Here is a 23,442-nt window from a genome sequence, read left to right as displayed (position 1 = left end):
GTGTATAGGTGCAAGCGAAAGTGAAAATACATGCATATTTTGTACTTTTGTAAAATACGGAATATGCAAGTAGATGCGCCTTATGCACGCATTTGCTAATTTTCATATGCATAACTGTTGGAAAATTCATCCCATTGTGTACTATGAGGTCTATATTTGGTGGGAAGTTACTCGGGTAATTTTAGCCGGATATTCGGCAGGAAACAAGTGCCGCTGAACATACCCGATTAGCTTGAAAGTTCACCCGGATCCCTTTAGATGTGCTCTCCACTACGACCTGTCTTACCCAGCTCAAACTTATCCACACCTTGGGTGTGCCGGCTCAGTGCAAACTCAGCTGGACAAAGCCCCTTGAATATTGACGACTGTCTGTTTTGCAACATTTCTTCTTGTAATCCATCTTGTGCCTAATCGTAAGAAAAAGTGGAACATCAAAGGAGTTACGTGCGTAAATGAAACATACTATCATTTTTCAAAAGCCATTCGCCAGTGTTAAGTGCACTTATGCGGGTAAATCCTATGGGCAATTCAATGGCTTATATTCTAGCAATTTTCAAAAGTTCACTTACATGGATAAAGTGCATTTATGTGTCAAAACCAGTTTTAAACGTGTAAATTGCGAGTAAGCCCCTGTGCTGTGGTGCGACCGACCCAACCCCGGGGCTGGCTGTGGTCCACTCTGCTGGCAGGTGAGTGCATCCAGGCACGGGCTAGGCTGAAGCTGGAGACCGGAGCCTTGGGATAAACTGAAGGCTAAAGCTGAGGTGAGGACTCGGAACAGGAACAGACGAACCAGGAGCTAGGTCATCTCTGATGAGAACCAGCAACCCATGCTGGTCTCTGGGGTAGCCCTCCGGCCACTCCGTAAGCCCTTTTGGACTAACCACTTAGGAATGGCTTGAGCATAGGACTGATGAAGGCTGAGGGCCCAGGCCACTGATGACAAAACAAGACGAAGACTCAGGACTTGGAACAGGATGAAGGCTCTGAACAGTTGGGACAGGCAGATGGTTGGAACAAGAACTCTGGAGACCAGGAACAGAATTCAGGAACTCGGAACTCAGACCCAGGAATTCAGACTCAGGAACTCAGACTCTAAAACCAAGGAGTCGGACTCAGAAGACTTGATCCAGCTGAGGACTCGGACTGAAGACTGAAGAACTCCCGAGACAAAGACAGGAACACCAGAGCTGGACCTCAGGCAATGTAGACGGGAACCAGGAGACCAGGAACACGGAGGACCACAAAAAACAGGAGACCTCGAAAAACCCGGAAACCACAGGAAACCCTTGTGAAGTCCTGGCGCAACAGGAGAAGTGGCCTTTTAAAGGCTCGAAGCAATGACGTCGTCAGGAGGGGCTGTGGAGCTTTTCCAGCCTCGGTCCCTTTAAATCTTGAGCAGGGGCACGCACACGCGCCTAGGGAGAACAGGAGCAGCAGCTGTGTTCAGCAACGTTCCAGGCCGCGAAGACCAAAGGCAGTGGCGGCGTCTCTCTGCCGCGTGGCTCACAGGCGGCAGCGGTGGTCAGGCGGTGTCAGGTGAGTGAAGTCACGCAGGAAGGCCCATACGTTGGCCCACGCACAGGGCCACAGCCATTTTATAACATATGCACTCGTGTGTGCAAATCCCATTTCTACCATGTAAGTCAGGGGATTTTAAAGGAGGCATGCACCAGCACCATTGCAGGTAGCTCATCCCCACTTTGCTTAGTTAAGGGGTAGGTCCTCTAAATGCCCTAGTTTAATAGCCTTCACTCCCCCCAGTAAGACGCGACCCCCGATTAAAACCCTGCAGATCTTATTTATTTATTTATTTATTTATTTATTTATTTATTATTTTTGTTATACCGAATTTCATGACAAGAATCACATCAACCCAGTTTACAATTAACAATGTGTGTAAAGCAGAGGGTAACATAGTAATCAATATTCCAAAAACAAACTTCAAAAAAATCTTCCTATTCTTTATTTTATAACTTACACAGCAGGGGACCTTGGCGGGTCCAGGCACGTAAGAATTTATACGCATGTCTCTAGTTCACACCCCGAAACACCTATGCCCCAGACCACGCCTACATCCCTTTTTGAAGACTTTGGAGATGTGCGCACCACAAGAAATACGCACGTGTCCGGGCACCTTTTAAAATCCATTTGGCGTGCGCAAGCCCAGTTTATTTGCGTAATCCCCAATTAATGCGCATGCCAGGCTTTTAAAATTTACCTTTTAAGTGTGTAAGTCGGGACTTACATAAGTAAGTCCTACTTAACTCACATGTAAAATATACACACATACGTTTCCCACCAGTTAAAAAATATGTGTGTTCAATGCATTGATATATGTCATTTCAGTGCTTTGCATATATTCACATGTAAGCATACACATGCGCGTATGTTGCAGGGTAGAGATACGCGTATTTTATAAAACACGTGTATAGAAGTATCACACCAAGAGATAGGATTAGATATAATCCTGATACAACTGAGTAAAAAGAAAATTTGTAAGAGATTTTCTGAGTTTACTATCATCTTTCTCCAAAAGCACACTGAGAGGAAGTGAATTCCAGACAAAACAGTTGTCTCTAATGGATTCTAGCCTAATTTATTTGTGTGATGGGATAATAAGTAATTCTTGATGGGCTGAACATAGCGTGAGATTAGGGCAGAAGGACTTAAGCTTTCATAAGCAAAGAAATGTCATGATAACCCACAGCCAGGGGCATCCCTAGCTAGGGGCACACGGGATTCATGCTCTGAATCTACTGGCCAGTACCCTGAATCTCAAAACAGCTGTTTTGTTTACTACTCCAGCCCCTCACCTCCCAGCAGCCTACAGGAAGGGAGAGGCTAGTAAAGAGAGCAGAGCAATTGTTTTCTTCTTAGCAGTGTCTGCTCCAGACTCACCCCCTCCTTCACCTGTCTCCACAGGAGGGAAAGGGTGAAACTGTATCAGAGCCTGCAGGCAACATTATCATCATCATTGTTTATTTATTACATGCTCTTCCAACCAGTGAGCTCAGCCAGTTACAAAACAATAAGGCCAAGGAGGTCAAATTTAACAACTTGTATATATTAGGACCATTTTACAAAAGTGGAAGAGAATGCAAAAAGCCCAACATTAGTTAAAAAGCAAAACACACACACTTCCCAGACAGACTCATTTACATGCACTTACACATCTTAGGCAGGTTCCCATTCACACACTCACACACACAACCCAGACAGACTCCCATTCACACACACACACACACAATCAGGCAGGCTCCCATTTACTCACACACACACACACAGACACACCCAACCCAGGCAGGCTCCCATTCACACACACACACACACACACACACACACACATACACACACAACCCAGGCAGGCTCCCATTCACACACTCACATACACAACCCAGGCAGGCTCCCATTCTCATACATACATACACACACACATACATCCCAAGCAGGATCCCATTCACCACATGCACACACATGCACACACACGCACACACGCGCGCACACACACACACATGATCCAGGCAGAATCCTAACAAATTAAGAGAAATAGGAGGGGAAGAACTGGACAATGGCCATGACCAAGTCCAGATCTCAATCCAGTCGAGAATCTGTGGCACTGTCTGAAAATTGCAGTCCATGAGCATCATCCAACCAACCTGAATAACTTGGAGCAAATCTGCCAGGAAGAATGGGAAAAAAAATCACTTCCAAACAGTGTGCAAAGCTGGTAGACACTTACCCCGACAGACTTAAAGCTGTTATTGCAGCAAAAGGTGGTTCTACAAAGTTGAAGGGGTTGAATACTTATGCAAGCAGCATTTTTTTTCAGTTTTTAATTTTATTTTACAAAAAAATGCAGAGAAATAATGAATTGTGACATGGAAAATTTAATTTAAGAGCATACTGGTTGCAATAAACATACTCTCTGGAACAATCTCTGTAAGTGTCATTTGTAATCCACACAAATCAGCTGACTTTTTAGGGGGTCGAATACTTTTGCCAGCCTCTGTAATTTCTAGCATCCAAACAGGAGCTCAATGTGCAATGTACAGGATGTCTGGGCAGCATATTACTGTGTGAGAACTTTGAAAGGAAGGTCAAGCTAAAGGGGGTCACGATACAAGGCTGAGAAGTCTCCTCAGAAAGTCAGGTGAATGCTTGCTTTGTCCATGTCATGTCTTTCAGAAGCAAGTTTATTTCTCTGTGCTTGTTTTGAAAGCCCTGCCTTAAAGAATATTTACCTGCTGGAGTTTCACCCTTCGCTTGGCTTCGCATCGCTGATCCCCAGGGCTCTGGAGCACACTTTCCAGGAGTTCCACCACATCTGCCGGCCCCAGACAGCCAGCCAGGCTGCCGGCCTGGAGAAGGAGGTCCTTCAGCTGGTGCTGGATGAGTGGCTGACCATGAAGCTGCCCCAGACCAACTACGGGCCACAGCTTCAAAGAGACGTAGGTTTGGTCACTCATATCTCTGATGCTTGATCATTTCCAGACCTGCAATCACTGGCCGATTGCAGGTCTGGAAATTACTTTTTAGGGGGTCGAATACTTTTGCCAGCCTGTTTGGACCTGGCGTCCAGCCCTTATGTCTGAGCGGTGATGATGAAGGCCTGGGTGCAAGACTCCTGACCAGGCGGTTCTGGAGGGAATGTGCTTAATGTTGCCGCGTGCATCCATATGTTTTCCCCAAAAAAGCTGATCCGGTCCTGGGTTTTATCCCATTGCCTCTGCGGACTTGTCGTTCTGTCTTCCCTACGTAAAGCAGCATTGAGATAAAACCAGGACCGGATCAGCATGTCAGGGGGAAAAAAATGGAGGCAGCAGGCAGACCTAGATGGGCTTGGGCTCCTGGGGATGGCTGGTGAGGGGGAGGGGAAGGAAATGAGAGTCACTGTAGAGGCGACTTCTGAGGACACTTGGTGTTTTTATATTCAAAATATAAAATAATGCGATAAATAAGTACCACGAGGCTCAGTTTTCTTCCTGGTGTAATGCCAGAGGCTTCAGTTCATCCCTGACTTTCCCAAAGTAACAAGACTTGCTTTTAGATATGTTAGTGATAGAAGGAAGTGCAAAAGTGGCATTGTGGGACTTAAAAGATGAAGGGGACGGATATGTAGAGGCTGATGAGGATAAAGCAAAATTGCTTAACAAATATTTCTGTTCGGTGTTCATTCACTGTGGAAGTGCCTGGAGCAGGGCCACATAAAGCAAACACAAATAAGATTGGCAGTGAGGTAAATCTCAATCGATTTTCATAATAGTGTGTTTATGAGCAGCTAACTAAACTTAAAGTAGATAAAGCAATGGGGCCGGATGGAATGCATCCGAGGGTACTAAGGGAACTTAGAGATGTCCTGAAAGCTCCACTGGTGACCTTTTCAATGCTTCCTTAGAGTCTGGGGTAGTCCCAGAGGACTGGAAAAGGACAGATGTGGTTCCTATTCATAACAGTGGAAGTAAGGAGGAGGCTGGGAACTACAGGCCAGTTAGTCTGATCTCTGTGGTGGGCAAACTAATGGAGTCACTGCTGAAACAGAGGATGATGCAGTTTCTGGAATCCAATGGATTGCAAGATTCGAGGCAACATGGTTTTAACAGAGATAATTCTTGTCAGATGAATCTGATCACTTTCTTTGATTGTGTGTCCGGAGAATTGGATTGGGGAGAATGCTAGATGTAATGTACTTGGATTTCAGTAAGGTCTTTGATTCATTTCTACATAGGAAACTTATGAATGAACTGAATGACCATGGTATAGGACCTAGAGTGACTGACTTTATTAGAAATTGGTTGAGTGAGAGGCAGCAAAGGATAATGGTAGATAGAGTTCACTCCAAGGATAGGGGCATGACTAGCGGCATGCTGCAGGGATCTTTTCAACATTTTCATAAGCAGTATTGTGGAAGGACTATTGGGAAAAATGTGTCCTTTTGCAGATAATACCAAAATCTGCAACAGGATATACAGCTAGGTTGGTGTGGAAAACATGAGGAGGAATGCAAGTAAAACTTAAGGAATGATATAGAATCTGGCAGTTAAGATTTAAGAAATAAGAACATAAGATTTGCCATACTGGATCAGATCAAAGGTCCAGCCTGCCCAGCATCCTGTTTTCAACAGAGGCCAAACCAGGTCACAAGTACCTGGCAGGATCCTAAGGGGTAAATAGATTACAAGCTGCTTATCCCAATAATAAGCAGTGGATTTCTGCAACTCTACTTTAATAATGGTTAATAAACGTTTCCTCCAGGAACTTGTCCAAACCATTTTTTTAATGCAGCTACACTAAATAGCTTTCACCACATCCTCTGGCAACGAATTCCAGAGCTCAATTATGATTTGAGTAAAAAAATATTTTCTCATATTAGTTTTAAATGTATTATCCAGTAACTTAATTGTGTGTCCCCTGGTCTTTGTACTTTTTGAAAGAGTAAACAACTGATTAACATTTACCCATTCCACTCCACTCATCATTTTATAGACCTCTATCATATCTCCCCTCAGCCGTCTCTTCTCCAAGCTGAAGAGTCCTAAGCTCTTTAGCCTTTCTTAAAGGGGATGGAACGATCCCCCTATGATCATTTTGGTTGCCCTTCTCTGTACCTTTTCTAATTCTGCTATATCTTTCTTGAGATGTGGTGACCATGGTGACCAGAACTGCACAAAATACTCAAGATGAGGTTACACCAATGAGCGATACAGAAGCATTATGATATTCTCTGTTTTATTCTCCATTCCTTTCCTAATAATTCCTAGCATTCTATTTGCTTTCTTGGCTGCTGCTGCACGCTGAACAGAAGATTTCAACTTATTATCCATGATAACACCTAGATCCTTTTCCTGGGTGGTGACTCCCAATGTAGAACCTTGCATTGTGTAGCTATAATTTATTAATTTGGGTTTCTCTTCCCTAAGTGTATCACTTTTCAATTATCCACATTAAATATCAACTGCCATTTGGATGCCCAGCCTCCCAGTTTTGCAAGGTCCTCTTGCAATTTCTCACAATCCTGCTGTGATGTAACAACTTTGAATAATTTTGTATCATCAACAAATTTGATCACCTCTTGTTGTTCCCTTCTCTAGGTCATTTAAAAATATGTTAAAAAGCAGTGATCCCAGAACAGATCCCTGGGGCACTCACTATTCACCTTTCTCCACTGGGAAAATTTACCATTTAGCCCTATGCTCTGTTTTCAATCTTTTAACCAGTTCACAATCCAGAATAGGACACTGCCCCCATCCCATGACTTTTTAATTTTGTGAAGAATCTCTCATGAGGTATTTTGTTCAACACTTTCTAAAAATCCAGATACACTATATCAACTGGCTCATCTTTATCCACATGTTTATTCACCCCTTCAAAAAAATGTAGCAGATTGGTGAGGCAAGATTTCCTCTGGCTAAATCCATATTGGCTTTGTCCCATTAAACAATGACTATCTATATGTTCAATAATTTTTTTTTTTTTATAATAATTTCAACCTTTTTTCACAGCACTGACATCAGATTCACAAGTCTGTAGTTAGTTACCTGCTTCACTCCTAGAACCTCTTTAAAAACTAGGGTTACATCTGTTGTGTGTGCCGGCTGCGGCAGGCCTGTGGCCAGTAGGGATGTGAATCGTTTTCCATATCGTCTTAACGATAGAAATCGTGTGGCAGGGCAAGAAAATTGTCTTAGGCACGATTTTTTAGTTAAAAAATCGTTAAAAATCGTTTTTTCCGATTAGTGCGCACTAACTCGAGTTAGTGCGCACTAACTGGGAGTTAGTGCGCACTAACTGAAAATGATACAATTTGACACTTTTCAGGTCAGTTAAGGTCAGTTTAGGAATGAATATGTATTCCTATTGGCTGCCCTCTTATTTATTCATGTTACCAAGTTTCCTACTGACAGTATATGGGGGATGGGAAATGGAAACAGTTGGTAGCTTGACAAAACAAGTAATGTGATCAGTCAATGTGACTAGAACTTGTGCCCTAACCCTGATACCAGGGGTATTGTGATCTTCCTGCACACAGTGCCCTATCCCTATTAATACCAGGAGTGTTGTGATCTTCCTGCACACAGTGCCCTATCCCTAATACCAGGGGTGTTGTGATCTTCCTGCACACAGTGCCCTATTCCTGATACTGGGGGTGTTGTGATCTTCCTGCACACAGTGCCCTATTCCTGATACCGGGGGTGTTGTGATCTTCTTGCACACATCCCGGTATCAGGGATAGGGCACTGCATGCAGGAAGATCACAACACTCCTGGTATTAATAGGGATAGGGCACTGCATGCAGGAAGATCACAACACTCCTGGTATTAATAGGGATAGGGCACTGCATGCAGGAAGATCACAACACCCCTGGTATCAGGGATAGGGCACTGTGTGCAGGAAGATCACAATACCCCGGAGGAGTGAGGGTCAGGCAGCTCCCCCCTGTCTGTGAAGCCAGCCTCTCACTAGTAATGCAGGGAGGGAGCTGTCTCAGACTTCACCATCCTCCCCCCCCCTCACCCACACACCATTCACTAGCTGGGACATGGGGGAAGTCAGGAGTGAGGGTCAGGCAGCTCCCCCCTGTCTGTGAAGCCAGCCTCTCACTAGTAATGCAGGGAGGGAGCTGTCTCAGACTGGTATCAGGGTTAGGGCACTGTGTGCAGGAAGATCACAACACTCCTGGTATTAATAGGGATAGGGCACTGTAAGAGATGACTGTAGTAGATTGAATAAAGATCTGATGTTTCTGCTCTCCTCACACCAAACAAAAACAACACACAAGCAGAGAAGCCCTTCTTACAAAGCTGAGCTAGTGAGTTAAGTAGGAGGAAAAGTAAACATACTTGTGCCAGTGTGGCTACTTAAAAAATACACTTACCAACAATCAATTACATATATTTGAACTGTGTACAGTTCCAGCCAGGACCACCTTTCTAAAATGCACAGTGATTGGCAAATTCAACATGCACTAGCATTTCAGGTGCCTGCTAACAAAAATAATAAACAAACAAGTTCTAGTCACGTGAGTGCTGATCATTACATTACTTTTTTTGTCAAGTTTCCAACTGTTTCCATTTCACATCCCCCCAACCATTACCTCAGTATTAGCCTTGGTAACATCAATAGATAAGAGCACAGCCAGCCAATAGGAATACATACATACATATTCATTCCTAAGTGACCTTTACTGACCTGGGAAGTGTGAACACTTTGTTTCATTTTCTGTTGGTGTTCGTTAGTTTCCAGTTCCATTTCCCATCCCCCCAACCATCACCTCAGTGGTAACCTTGGTAACATCAATAGATAAGAGGGCAGCCAGCCAATAGGAACACATATTCATTCCTAACTGACCTTCAGTGACCTGGAAAGTGTTTATTTGTATCATTTTCAGTTAGTGCGCACTAAATCGAGTTAGTGCGCACTAACGGGGAGTTAGTGCGCACTAACTCGAGTTAGTGCGCACTAACACGATTTAACGATTTTTAACGATAAATCGTTAGAATTTCTATTGTATCGTGTTCTATAACGATTTAAGACGATATAAACATTATCGGACGATAATTTTAATCGTTGAAAAACGATTCACATCCCTAGTGGCCAGGCCCTCTTACCTTCTTTTGCCTACTCCAGCGTCTGGCTCCACTTCCCTTGCGGCTGTGGGCTGCCTTCTCCATCCTCGGGCCGTCCCCGGCGCTCCTGTCTCCATGGCAGACTCCTGTGCTCCGCAGCGGGCCTCTCTGCGGGGCCTGCAGAGAGACGCCGCCATCCCGCGCCGTGCTCCTCCCTAGGCGTGCGCGCATCTCTGTTTCTTTTAAAGGGGCCGTGGCGGGAATCCAACCTGTGGCCCTGGATGATGATGTCACTGGGCTCCGGTATATAAGGCTGGGATCAGCTCCTGTTAGTCACCTTTGCAACAGGTCTCCACACTGGATGTGTACTTCGTTGCCTCCTTGGTGATTTCCTTGTGTTCCTGGTTCCTGTTCCTTCCTTGTTCCTGATCCTAGTTTCGTCTTCTCCTGTTTCCTGTGCTTCGTTCTTCTCAGCTATTCTTACGGACTGCTCTTCTCCTGGACCTGACCACTGCTTTGCCTGACTACGCCATTGATCTTCTCCTGGACCTGACCACTGCTTTGCCTGACTACGCCATTGATCTTCTCCTAGACCCGACCACTGCTTTGCCTGACTATGCCACTGATCTTCTCCTAGTCCAGACCTCTGCTTCGCCTGACCACTCTACTGATCATCTCCTAATCCTGACCTCTGCTTCACCTGACCACGCTACTGATCATTTCCTAGTCCTGACCTCTGCTTTGTCTGACCATGCTATTGTTCATCTCCTGGACCTGACTTCTGCCTTGCCTTGCCACTGCTCCTTGATTGCCGCCTGCCCTGTCTTCAGCCTGTTCCACGACGCCTCTACAGTCTTAGTCCTGGGCTTGGCCTTTCAGGCTTCGACCTGCTTTTGCTTGGGCGCCCCCTGTCTGACTCTTGTTCCTTTTGGCACCAGGGTCTCCAGGACTCCGCCTCATCCAGTACAGACTTTCCTGTTCTACCATTGCTGGTCCATGGCTGACCTCCACATCATCTTCTTGAAGACCTCGGACGGAGGCCCACCTAACTCCAGCCGGCCCCGGCACCCAAGGGCTCAACCCGAGGGCTGGTATTGGCGAAGCTCCAGCCGGCCTCCATCAGTCGGCCAGCTCCACCTGCCGACGGTGGGGACCCATAGGGCCTCCCCTACGGGTAGCGTCAACCTCTCCTCGGTCCAAGGCTCCACCTCCTGCGCAACACATCAGCAATCTTCAGATACTGTACCTGATTTTAATGATAGTTTACAGATGACTAATAGTAGGTCTGCAACTTAATTTTTCAATTCTTTCAGTTTGCTGGAATGTATACCAACAGGTCCAAGTGATCTATTACTCTTTAGTTTGTCAGTTTGCCCTAGTACATCTTCCAGGTTCACTGAGATTTGTTCCATTCCTCTGAATCATCACCATTAAATATCACTTCTGGTGAGCGGGGGGGGGGGGAGGTTGTCACTGGATGCACTGCAACTGAGCAGATGAAGGTGCGAACTGCTTCTTGGATTCCAAACAATTTATCTTTAATTTCTTGGATTTCTCTCACTTAACCCAGAGCCAAAAATGGGCAAGGACCATCCTAAACAATCTTTGTCTGCTATATGGGAGATCTTTGTGGAAAATTGCAATGATCACCTAAAAAGTCTAGCTCAGGGAGATCTGGTGCAGTAGGTGAACAGGCCTCAGATGATTCCTGTCAACCCCCCCAGAATCAACTAAAACTCTTCATCTGATGTTTGAAAAATTCCCAGAAAAACCTACTGTGAGTATCCACACTAAGCTGCAAATGGCTGTGGATAAGGTGGCTCTTAGTTGAATCTGTACAGGAGAATTCAACTCACATAGAGGAGACAGTTGCACATGTTGAGGACCTGGAGATCTCCCTTGCAGGAAAGTGGCAAGAAGTGGATGCGTTGGAGCAGAATGAGAAGCTGGATAATATTGAGAACCGTGGTAAGCAAAATAATCTGTGGCTGGTGGGTTTCTGGAGGCGGGTGAGGGGGCTCACCTGAAGGCATTTTTTTGCTGGATGGATCCCAGAGGCCCTTGGCCTAGCAGACATAGATGGGACATTCAGATCGAGCTTGCCCTTCGGGCACTCGCCCCCTCCAGGTCCGAGTGGATGACAGAGTACTGTGATCCTTCAGCTACATTGATACCCTGCCAGAGTGCTGGGAGAGGTGAAATTCCCGGAGCACTGAGTTTCTTTTTATCCAGTCTTTTCTCAGCGGCATTGCAAAAAAAAAAAAAAATAGCGGGCTCATTTTGCCACGATTAAGAAATCTCTCAGGTAGCACAGCAACAGTATGCCTTGATCTACCAGGCTAAACTAAAGGTGGCTCTCAATAATAAGTCGAGGCTTTTTGAGTCTCCGGTGGACGTGCAGCGATTCCTTGATCAGCTTAGCGAAGCCCAACCTCGCAAGGACAACGCTGGTAGCAGTGGCAGCGATCATTCTCTGGGACAAAAGGAACATGCAAAACTGCACTGTCAGGGCCTCCATGGTAGTGACAGCAATTGAGGTTGCCTCGGTGTTATTCCAGCATTTATCTTTATGCCCAGTCTAGTAGACTGACTGGTGTCTGGGGGCCAACGGGAGCTCTATTGAAACACGTTTTCTTGGATTACTCGTGGCTTATCCAGGATTTTGTTTTATTTGTATTTTTGCTTTGTTTTTTTCTTGCAAGTTTCATTGAATCTTGTTTGGGGGTGGTGAGGGTGGTTGGGGATTTGCATTATAGAGAACCCCTGGTGGTTCTTGCAAAACTTAAATTGAATTTACCAGTAGGACAATTTTTCAGGATCCGGAGAATCTGCTCCAACATCGAATTTAAGAAGCAAACACCGATTCTCATGTCTATGTTTTTGGAACGAGGTTATCCATACTCGGCAGTTAGAAAGGCTTATGAGAGAGCTTTATTGTAATGTTAATGAGACCTTGTGCTGTGGCATGGTTGACACAGCCTAGAAGTGAACCTACTATGCCCACGCCAAGAGCTGGCAGATACACCCTATGCCAGGACTAAGCTGGACCTTCACCTGTATCACCCCCATTCCCCACAGGTTGAGACCTTGAGTTCCAGGGGCTAGCAGGGCTTAGATGAGTTGCCTGTGTGTGGTCAGAGAAGGAATGTCTAAAGGCAAGCTGAGATCAGGGCAGACGGTGAGCAGAGGGTTACCAAGTTCAGGCTGAGGGTCTGGGCAGGTGGAAAGCAAGGCGTACTCGGGGTTTGTGGTAGAGGACAGTACTAGACAGCGGGCAAAAGAGTAGTCCAGGTCAGTAGCAGAGGACAATACCAGGCAGCCATGAATAGGACTGGAACAGGCAGGAAGTAGTGACGAGTCAGGCTGGGACAAGGTAGGCAGGAAAAGACAGACTGGGTAAGGCAGGCTAGGGTAAGACAAGATGGAAAAATTTAGAAACTGAAATATTTGTATGGTATATCTGATGTCTCAATATATTGAAAGGACCACACACTTTGGAAACTTCCTAAATGTATCTAAAAAGTGGAACGTCTCATATATATAGGTGCTATTTTTTATGCCGTTTGGAAAACCAGACCGCATTCACTTATTTAAAGGGATGCCATGTATGCACCACCAAAGTGATTTATCACCTTTAAATATAATCATAGGGTTCCACTTTTTTTTTAAATTTATAATGCCATCATCACTTTAATACTCTAAATTAGAGAAACAGGAAAAAACGCTCTTATCTCAAAAGTGGGCATAATAGGTTCACTTCTAGGCTGTGTCAACCATGCCACAGCACAAGGGCTCATTAACATTACAATAAAGCTCTCTCATAAGCCTTTCTAACTGCGGAGTATGGATAACCTCGTTCCAAAAACATAGACATGAGAATCGGTGTTTTGAGATTCACAGTCTCATTTGTGTCTGTGGAAGCACTGCAACTTTTGAGATAAGAGCGTTTTTTCCTGTTTCGAGCATTAAAGTGATGATAGCATTATAAATTTTAAAAAAAAGTGGAACCCTATGATTATATTTAAAGGTGATAAATACACCTATATATATGAGATGTTTCACTTTTTAGATACAGTTAGAAAGTTTCCAAAGTGTGTGGTCCTTTTAATATGGTAAGACAAGATGGAGCAAGGCAGGCTGGATGGGGCAGGCTGGAACAAGATAGGTTGGACGAGGCAGGCTGGAATGAGACGGGCTGGACGACGCAGCCTGGAACGAAGTTTCCGCATGTAGTAAAAAGCACTGCTCAAGGCAGAAGAACCTGCTGCTGAGATAAAGCTAGGGAGCATGGCTGGGGGTTATATACCTAGTCGTGTGATGCCATCTGTGAGTGCTGGCAGCCCTGAGGGGCTGGCAATGGCTGTAACAGCCCCCAGGGTCAAGCATGGGAGCTCTCATGACTTGCACAGGTTGGGCAGGATCCTATGCAGCATTGCACATCTTGCTTTTCTTGAGGCCACCAATAATGGTGGAGAATTAGTTTCAGTGTTCTTGTGACACCAGGATGTCCTGCTAGGCAGGAGTTGTGGGCCCATTTGAGTACCTTTTCCCTCAAATGTTTTGGAACTACTGTCTTCCAAGGTGGAACTGGTACTGTGGCAGCGACCACAATTCTTGCTTGATCTATGATGTGGTGAGGAGGTTCCAAGGAGTCTTCAGTTTCAAAAGACCACAAAAGGGCATCAGCCTGTTGGTTTCAAAGTTCAAAGTCAAAGTGATTAAAGAACAAGTGCCATCTGGCCTTTGAGAGAGATTCCAATTTCTTGTGGTCCATATAGATCATGACTGGGTGTCTAGTTCCCTCCAAAAGATGGCACCACTTCTGTAGTGCTAACTTCACCACCAAAATCTCCCTGTCCCCAGTTGTGTAGCTCTTCTCTGCTGGAGTGACTGTCTTGGTGAAGTACGAACATGGCATGTGTATTCCTTGATCACTGTGTTGAGAAAGGACAGCCCTGACCCCCAATGGCCGAGGCATCTACCTCCACATTGAACGGTTTGGATGGATCGGGGTGGCAGAATCAGGGGTCTCTTAAGAACTCCTTCTTAAGGCAGTTGAAAGCCTGCACAACCTCATCAGTCCAATGTCTTGACTTATGTGTCAAGTTCTGCAAAGACGAGAGAGCGAGAGAAGACAAGGATGTCATCCAGGTAAACCACTACTTGGGAATACAGGAGATCTCCTTAATTTTGTGTTGGAAAATGATGAGGGTGTTGCAAAGGCCGAATGGCATGATCAGATATTCATAATAGCCATCCCTAGTGTTGAAGGCCGTTTTCCATTCATCATCTTCTCAGATACTTATAAAGTTATATGCCCTACGGAGATCCAGCTTTGAGAAAATATATGCTCCTTGGAGGCAGTCTAATAACTCGGGAATGAGAGGCAGTGAATGACAGTTCTTCCGAGTAATTGCATTCAGACCCCAGTAATCTATGCAAGGTCTCAACGAGACATCCTTCTTCCCTCTGAAGAAGAAGCCTTCTCCCGCGGCAGGCCAAACATTACATTTATATTCTGACTGAGCCTCACTGCTATTATATAAATTAAAATGCACTGAAGACAGATTGGTATATGGTTTGAAATATACGGACAAAACTTTGATGGTAACCAATTAGATCCAGAGACATTGGCATGTATTAGCTCTATATAAGATTTTCCAAGAACCACCACTCATAGCTTTTACCAGGGGTTTGAATATACATGATAGGGTTGTGCATGCTTCTATGCCACTTCATTCAGAATCACAAAATTCAGAGACAGCAATTCCTTCTTCTTGTCAACAATTTGACTTCTCTGCAATGATAACAGGAACAACTTAGATTGAGCCAACCTCAAAATATAAAATTTCTCAGAAATACTCCACTATCTGTAATTCAAACTTTGTAACATATGCGATCATTTGTCCATGTCCTAAAACTTATATGAAGGTGCATTAGAAGACTAGTATGGATCAGACTTTTTGAAAATTGTAGTTGTGTCAAGACTGGAAAATTGAGTGCCTCTGTATTACAACATTGCATTGACAACTGACATAGTTTTGAAAATTGAATAACTTTTATGGACTTGAATGTGTTCCTCAAAATACAGATGGGGGTGATAGAGAATCACTTCAGAACTTTTGTGAAGAACAATGGATTTTTAAACTGAAGACGGTGTTACCTAATGGTCTTAATAAAGAACTTGACTGGCGTTCGCTTATATAAGGATCCATAATTTTTTGACGGTCTGGGAAACTAAGTATGGGGGAGACCTGTATGGCACAACAGATGCTACCATAAGCCATGCTGGGCAGACTGGATGTATCATTTGGTTCTTTTCTACTGTCATTTCTGTTTCTATGTTTGTTTGTTTGTTTTGTTGTTAGCTGATTCTACTATCACAGCCTGACAGACATCCCGGCCTGTTGGAGGCCTGTGTCATGCATTCTGTTATACTTACTCAGGCAAGTATGACACTATAAATGCTTAAGTCCACGTTGCTTGGTCATACTTTCTGCTCCCTCGACTTTTAGCAACTAAGGATCCTCTATGCTTATCCCATGCCCTCTTAAACTTTGTGTTACTGTTTTAGTCATCACCTCCCACCCTGGGAGAGCATTCCATTCTTCTACCACCCTTCCTTTGAAAAAATAGTTCCTATCTTGTCTCCTCAGTCTTCTACTTTGGAGCCTCATAACATGACCCCTTATTCTAGAACTTTCTTTCCCTTGAAACAGATTTTCTTCTTGTGTTTTATTAATACTTTTTGGGTATTTGAATGTCTCTATTGTATCTCCCTTCTCTCTCTCCCCTAGGGTACACATTTAGATTTCTAACTCTCATTTCATAGGGCTTCTGATGCAGAATCCTGTGCTATTTTGGCAGCCATTTTGAATAAGTTTAAAGAGTTTGAGTTAAGGAAGCTGTATTGACCCCTGAGGAAGGTGGTTTTACCACCGAAACATGGGCCTATGTCGGGAGGTTTGAAGTCGGTGTTTTGAAGTAAAGTTTTTTGGGCCAGTTTTTGAGCGGCAGCAGAGGTGACAAAAAAGATAAGTAAAGGGTTTCTGTAAATGATATTTAAGAATTTTGAGCTTCATGTGCACTGTTATAAATTAACATATATACAATTGGACTGGTATATGATATGAAATAAAGTGCTAAGTCTGAATATGCTTGCAGCCCATTGCAAGGCAAGAAGCGTCAGATTATTTTCATAGCACATTAAGACCTTGATACCAGATTTGTCAAAAAAAATCATTTTTGGGAGTTTCTCTTGGTGTGTTTTTTGATCCATAGGATTGATAGAGGTGTCTGCTTTTATTTTTTGATTACAAATATCCAGCCATGTTATTTTATCACATTTGATGGAGGGGTATTAGTTATTTCATCCCGGGGACATTGGGACACTAACGCACAGCCTGAAGTTCCCGAGATGCTTGCTAATGGGTCCCAAGGCCTAAAAATCCACCACCCCACAACATTACAAAATCCCCCAGAGGTCTTGTGAGACCTCCGCTCACCTCCTGCTTTCTGTCGAAGTGGCCCATAAGTAAAAAAAATGTAAAAAAACCCAAACAAAAACAATTTAGAGTCACACAACAACACTCCACCCCCCTTCCTAAACCCCTCCCCTTTGTTTATACTTGCCCCCGCACCAACCAAGGACCTCCCTGTAACTAATGCCTCCCCCCCCAGTAGCAGCTCCACCTCTGTTTCTCCCGGCCACCAAAACATACCCCGTAATGCCTTGTGTCTAGTGGTGCCTTCCTTCCCCTCAATAAGCAATATACCCCCCAAAGCGAAACCCTCCTAAAATCCTCTCAGCAGCCAGAACTGGGGGTCTGCCTTGGTTAAAGGGCATCAGTATGTGCCTTGCCTCTTTGCTGCATGTAGAAGTAAAGCCCGCCTTTCTTTCTCGCCTTCCCCTCTGCAGCTATTTGCAGATGTGCTGATAGAAGACCCACTGCTGGTTAAGGAGTTGGCCCTGTCTGTGGTGGAGTCCGTGGCAGAGGAAGGGGACAAGCGGGGCAGAGAGAAGCAAGCTTTAGCGCTGGATACCTTCTCCCGGATGCTGGAGGTTATCACCCTGCGCCATCGTCTCGTGGAGGCTGCGCTGGAGTCTGCACTCTTAGCCAGGTGGGTGGACTGCATCGTGCCCAGCGAGCATATGGCTGTCACCTGCTCCCATGTGGCCTGCATTTCACGTGGCTATAGTGGAGAACAGACCTCTTGAGAGTTATTTAGGGTTGGAATAGGATGGTAAGTGAGACACATTTCCCCCCTGGATCATGGCGGTGACTGGAAGGAACCTTGTGAGCCATCAATGTATTTTATTATAAATGTAACCCCATGCTGCACCGAGGAGGCTGTAAGGAGTGAGGGGATAGAGGGAGGAACCTTTTGGGATGGAGAGAGGCTGTGAAGAGTGAGAGGATGGAGGGAAGAGAGAGAGGCTGTGAGGTATGAGGGGGTGAAGGATGCTCAGATCACCCAGGACCATTTTCATTTTCAGCATCTGGAATGTACCACAGGTGTGTAAGGTGTGGGGATAATTGATAGACCTCTGCAAGGGTTGCGCGCTTCTGATTGGCATATACCCGCGTAAGTAGCGGGAGTACGCGTGTACAAAGAGGTGGGATTTGGAAATACACACACATTTACGTATTTTACAAATGAGTATATGCATCCCTTATCAAACCTGCGCCCGTGTTTTTAAACCTGCTAATCAAGTCACAGACATTAAATCTGGCTTCTCTTTTGTCTGCAGTTTTTGGGTGGGGGCTCTGGAGCAAGTGAGGGAGGGTGTGGAAGAACTGGTGAAGGTCTGAGTCAATTGGTGGAGGTCTCTGTGAACTGTGCCTGGAAGTAGGAACACAAATATTTTCATCAGCAAGAGACATGCATTCTGTACTTCAGCCAGCTTTATAAAATACCTGCCTCTGTGTTAAAATGATTGCACAAATTATTTCCCATGCAAAATATATGCTTATAATTTTATAACATGGGCATATAAACTGCAGATCCCTGCATTAGAAAAGAGTACGTATTGAAGAGTGTGCATACTTTTGGGGCAGTGATACGCAGTATATTAATGCTGCGGCTCCAGCTGCACAGATTATAAAACAGGCATAACTTTGGGAGCCCCTGCTCATGCGCGTGTGTGCGGAGTCATGCTATAAAACACAGGCGTAACTTTGGGAGCCTCTGCTCATGCGTGTGTGTGCGGAGTCATGCTATAAAACACAGGCGTAACTTTGGGAGCCTCTGCTCATGCGTGTGTGTGCGGAGTCATGCTATAAAACACAGGCGTAACTTTGGGAGCCTCTGCTCATGCGTGTGTGTGCGGAGTCATGCTATAAAACACAGGCGTAACTTTGGGAGCCCCTTCTCATGCGTGAGTGTGCGGAGTCATGCTATAAAATACAGGCGTAACTTTGGGAGCCTCTGCTCATGCACGTGTGTGCGGAGTCATGCTATAAAACACAGGCGTAACTTTGGGAGCCTCTGCTCATGCACGTGTGTGCGGAGTCATGCTATAAAACACAGGCATAACTTTGGGAGCCTCTGCTCATGCACGTGTGTGCGGAGTCATGCTATAAAACACAGGCGTAACTTTGGGAGCCTCTGCTCATGCGTGTGTGTGCGGAGTCATGCTATAAAACACAGGCGTAACTTTGGGAGCCTCTGCTCATGCGTGTGTGTGCGGAGTCATGCTATAAAACACAGGCGTAACTTTGGGAGCCCCTACTCATGCGTGAGTGTGCGGAGTCATGCTATAAAACACAGGCGTAACTTTGGGAGCCTCTGCTCATGCGTGTGTGTGCGGAGTCATGCTATAAAACACAGGCGTAACTTTGGGAGCCTCTGCTCATGCACGTGTTTGCGGAGTCATGCTATAAAACACAGGCGTAACTTTGGGAGCCCCTACTCATGTGTGTGTGTGTGCGGAGTCATGCTATAAAACACAGGCGTAACTTTGGGAGCCTCTGCTCATGCGTGAGTGTGCGGAGTCATGCTATAAAACACAGGCGTAACTTTGGGAGCCCCTACTCATGCGTGAGTGTGCGGAGTCATGCTATAAAACACAGGCGTAACTTTGGGAGCCTCTGCTCATGCACGTGTGTGTGGAGTCATGCTATAAAACACAGGCATAACTTTGGGAGCCTCTGCTCATGCACGTGTGTGCGGAGTCATGCTATAAAACACAGGCGTAACTTTGGGAGCCCCTACTCATGTGTGAGTGTGTGGAGTCATGCTATAAAAAACAGGCGTAACTTTGGGAGCCTCTGCTCATGCACGTGTGTGTGGAGTCATGCTATAAAACACAGGCGTAACTTTGGGAGCCTCTGCTCATGCACGTGTGTGCGGAGTCATGCTATAAAACACAGGCGTAACTTTGGGAGCCTCTGCTCATGCACGTGTGTGTGGAGTCATGCTATAAAACACAGGCGTAACTTTGGGAGCCTCTGCTCATGCACGTGTGTGTGGAGTCATGCTATAAAACACAGGCGTAACTTTGGGAGCCCCTACTCATGCGTGAGTGTGCGGAGTCATGCTATAAAACACAGGCGTAACTTTGGGAGCCTCTGCTCATGCGTGTGTGTGCGGAGTCATGCTATAAAACACAGGCGTAACTTTGGGAGCCTCTGCTCATGCGTGTGTGTGCGGAGTCATGCTATAAAACACAGGCGTAACTTTGGGAGCCCCTACTCATGCGTGAGTGTGCGGAGTCATGCTATAAAACACAGGCGTAACTTTGGGAGCCTCTGCTCATGCGCGTGTGTGCGGAGTCATGCTATAAAACACAGGCGTAACTTTGGGAGCCCCTACTCATGCGTGAGTGTGCGGAGTCATGCTATAAAACACAGGCATAACTTTGGGAGCCTCTGCTCATGCACGTGTGTGCGGAGTCATGCTATAAAACACAGGCGTAACTTTGGGAGCCCCTGCTCATGCACGTGTGTGCGGAGTCATGCTATAAAACACAGGCGTAACTTTGGGAGCCTCTGCTCATGCACGTGTGTGCGGAGTCATGCTATAAAACACAGGCGTAACTTTGGGAGCCCCTGCTCATGCGTGTGTGTGCGGAGTCATGCTATAAAACACAGGCGTAACTTTGGGAGCCCCTACTCATGTGTGTGTGTGCGGAGTCATGCTATAAAACACAGGCGTAACTTTGGGAGCCTCTGCTCATGCACGTGTGTGCGGAGTCATGCTATAAAACACAGGCGTAACTTTGGGAGCCCCTGCTCATGCGTGTGTGTGCGGAGTCATGCTATAAAACACAGGCGTAACTTTGGGAGCCCCTGCTCATGCGTGTGTGTGCGGAGTCATGCTATAAAACACAGGCGTAACTTTGGGAGCCCCTGCTCATGTGTGTGTGTGCGGAGTCATGCTATAAAACACAGGCGTAACTTTGGGAGCCTCTGCTCATGCGCGTGTGTGCGGAGTCATGCTATAAAACACAGGCGTAACTTTGGGAGCCTCTGCTCATGCGCGTGTGTGCGGAGTCATGCTATAAAACACAGGCGTAACTTTGGGAGCCCCTGCTCATGCGTGTGTGTGCGGAGTCATGCTATAAAACACAGGCGTAACTTTGGGAGCCCCTGCTCATGCGTGTGTGTGCGGAGTCATGCTATAAAACACAGGCGTAACTTTGGGAGCCCCTGCTCATGCGTGTGTGTGCGGAGTCATGCTATAAAACACAGGCGTAACTTTGGGAGCCCCTGCTCATGCGTGTGTGTGCGGAGTCATGCTATAAAACACAGGCGTAACTTTGGGAGCCCCTGCTCATGCGTGTGTGTGCGGAGTCATGCTATAAAACACAGGCGTAACTTTGGGAGCCCCTGCTCATGCGTGTGTGTGCGGAGTCATGCTATAAAACACAGGCGTAACTTTGGGAGCCCCTTCTCATGCGTGAGTGTGCGGAGTCATGCTATAAAACACAGGCATAACTTTGGGAGCCTCTGCTCATGCGTGTGTGTGCGGAGTCATGCTATAAAACACAGGCGTAACTTTGGGAGCCCCTGCTCATGCACGTGTGTGCGGAGTCATGCTATAAAACACAGGCGTAACTTTGGGAGCCTCTGCTCATGCACGTGTGTGTGGAGTCATGCTATAAAACACAGGCGTAACTTTGGGAGCCCCTGCTCATGTGTGTGTGTGCAGAGTTATGCGCACGAATGAAAATTACCCTCTGAGTAGTGGAGTTAAGCTTCACACTGCTTCCCAAGACTGTGAATGTTCCTCTGTACTTTAACCTTCCAGGTGATGCACTAACTTCCTTGCTCTGCTTTCAGGCTGTACAAGGTCTTTGCTGCAGAGATGGGGTTCGACGAGTTCCACCTGTACCTCAGGCCGGTACAGTTTGAGTTTGCTCCTGGCAAGGTGCAGGAATATCAGCTCCCACCCACCTTCATTACCGCCCTCCTGGAGGATGACAGCAGCGTGGACAGGTGAAGACGGAGATGTGCTGGAGTGTCCTAGGATGATAAGGCTGGGATTCCGAGTCCCAGAGAAATTTCGAATTCTCTGTTCTAAGTCAGGCTGATCTTCTCTTCTTTTATGACGCGGTTGGTCTGTAATGTGTACAGAACAGAAAATCTGACTGGAGTATTGGAAGTAGAGGTGACGTGAATGCGGTAGGAATGAGGGGTGTGAGTGAAGTATGACTGTATTACAGAATGAAAGCTCATTCCTTGTCCTTTGTTATACAGGGGGCCTGGCATAATTTAGGCCCCTTTGACAGCCTGAGCAGGAAATCCAGTGGGTGTTCGTTCTCTTTCTCCCCTTACGTGATAGTGTGGGGATGCCAGCAGTGCTTCCAGGCGACAATCATTCTGGAAAGAGTGAGACCTTGGTGCTGTCTGTTTTGTAGCTAACCTATGATTTATAGATGAGACTGGCTCAGGTTGCTGGTTAGAAATCTTTTGGGTTTTTTTAGCACACAAAGTTATTGCACAGTGAATATGAATTGATACGGACTTCTCGATTATCTGCCGAAGTCACAGTTCCTGAAAGGATCGACCTGAGCTCTGCAATTCCTTGTTTCAGTGGAGGGCCACAGTGAAATTTCTAGAAAACACGAAAAGGGAACTAGGATGTTATGACGTAGGCTCTAGAATTTTATGTGGAAGGTACTAGAACAGCTTCACACTTGAGGCAATGGAGACAAAAATAAAAGAATTCAGGAAAGCTTGGGAGATGCACAGAGGAATCCCTAGATAGCAGAATACAAGTGTAAAGTCTGAGATAGGGCAGGCTCTGCAGTATTGCATCAAGAACAGGCAAACCAGATTTATTTATTTAATCTTTTTTTGTTTTTATAATTAAGGTTTTTTTTTATTAGCCAAGACTGTAGAACAATTGTATAACAACTTGCATCAGTTTCAGCATTTACTTACAACCTTGGTTATATTTCTCCATTATCCCCCCTCTTCCCCCTTAGCTCATGACCAGCTCTTTGCTGCTAGTATTAGTAGACATGAAACTGAAGTTATTCAGGTCTCTTTCAATCAGTTTTGTTGGTTCTGCGCTTTCTCCTTGCGAGCCGCGGTTAAACAACACATGGACCAGGCTCTTCGCAAGACAGTCCTTGGCGCTGGCTCCCTCGCTTTCCACCAGTGAACCGTCACTTCACATCTAGCTGGCCAGCTTTTTTTTTTTTGTTTGTTTCCAAGGGATCTGCTTTCCAGGAAGCGTGATTACAAAAGGTCCCATGGGATTTGTACTGATAGGATATCACCGAACGTTCCTTTAAACTCTTCCCACGCCACCAAATCTGATAAAACGTACCCTCTTGGTCGCACTGTCTCCAGCCTGCCACCGGGTAAATAGGGTACATAATATGAAGTTTGTGTGGCGTGAGATACCATCTATATAAAAAAAAAGA

General features: G+C 45.6%; 1 protein-coding gene across 1 annotated transcript in view; it reads left to right on the top strand.

Moving 5' to 3' along the window:
- The window catches only part of LOC115088588, a 223,390-nt gene that overhangs the window by 19,374 nt on the left and 180,574 nt on the right, over positions 1 to 23,442 (top strand). The window contains exons 9-11 of the mRNA XM_029596845.1: positions 4,223 to 4,451; positions 17,485 to 17,687; positions 21,851 to 22,006. Of these exons, the coding sequence (XP_029452705.1) occupies positions 4,223 to 4,451; positions 17,485 to 17,687; positions 21,851 to 22,006 (588 nt within the window). The remainder of the gene's footprint in view (positions 1 to 4,222; positions 4,452 to 17,484; positions 17,688 to 21,850; positions 22,007 to 23,442) is intronic.

Source organism: Rhinatrema bivittatum, chromosome 3 (genome assembly GCF_901001135.1).
Source record: "Rhinatrema bivittatum chromosome 3, aRhiBiv1.1, whole genome shotgun sequence".
NCBI lineage: Eukaryota > Metazoa > Chordata > Amphibia > Gymnophiona > Rhinatrematidae > Rhinatrema > Rhinatrema bivittatum.
This window is presented reverse-complemented; position numbering and strand designations above follow the sequence as displayed.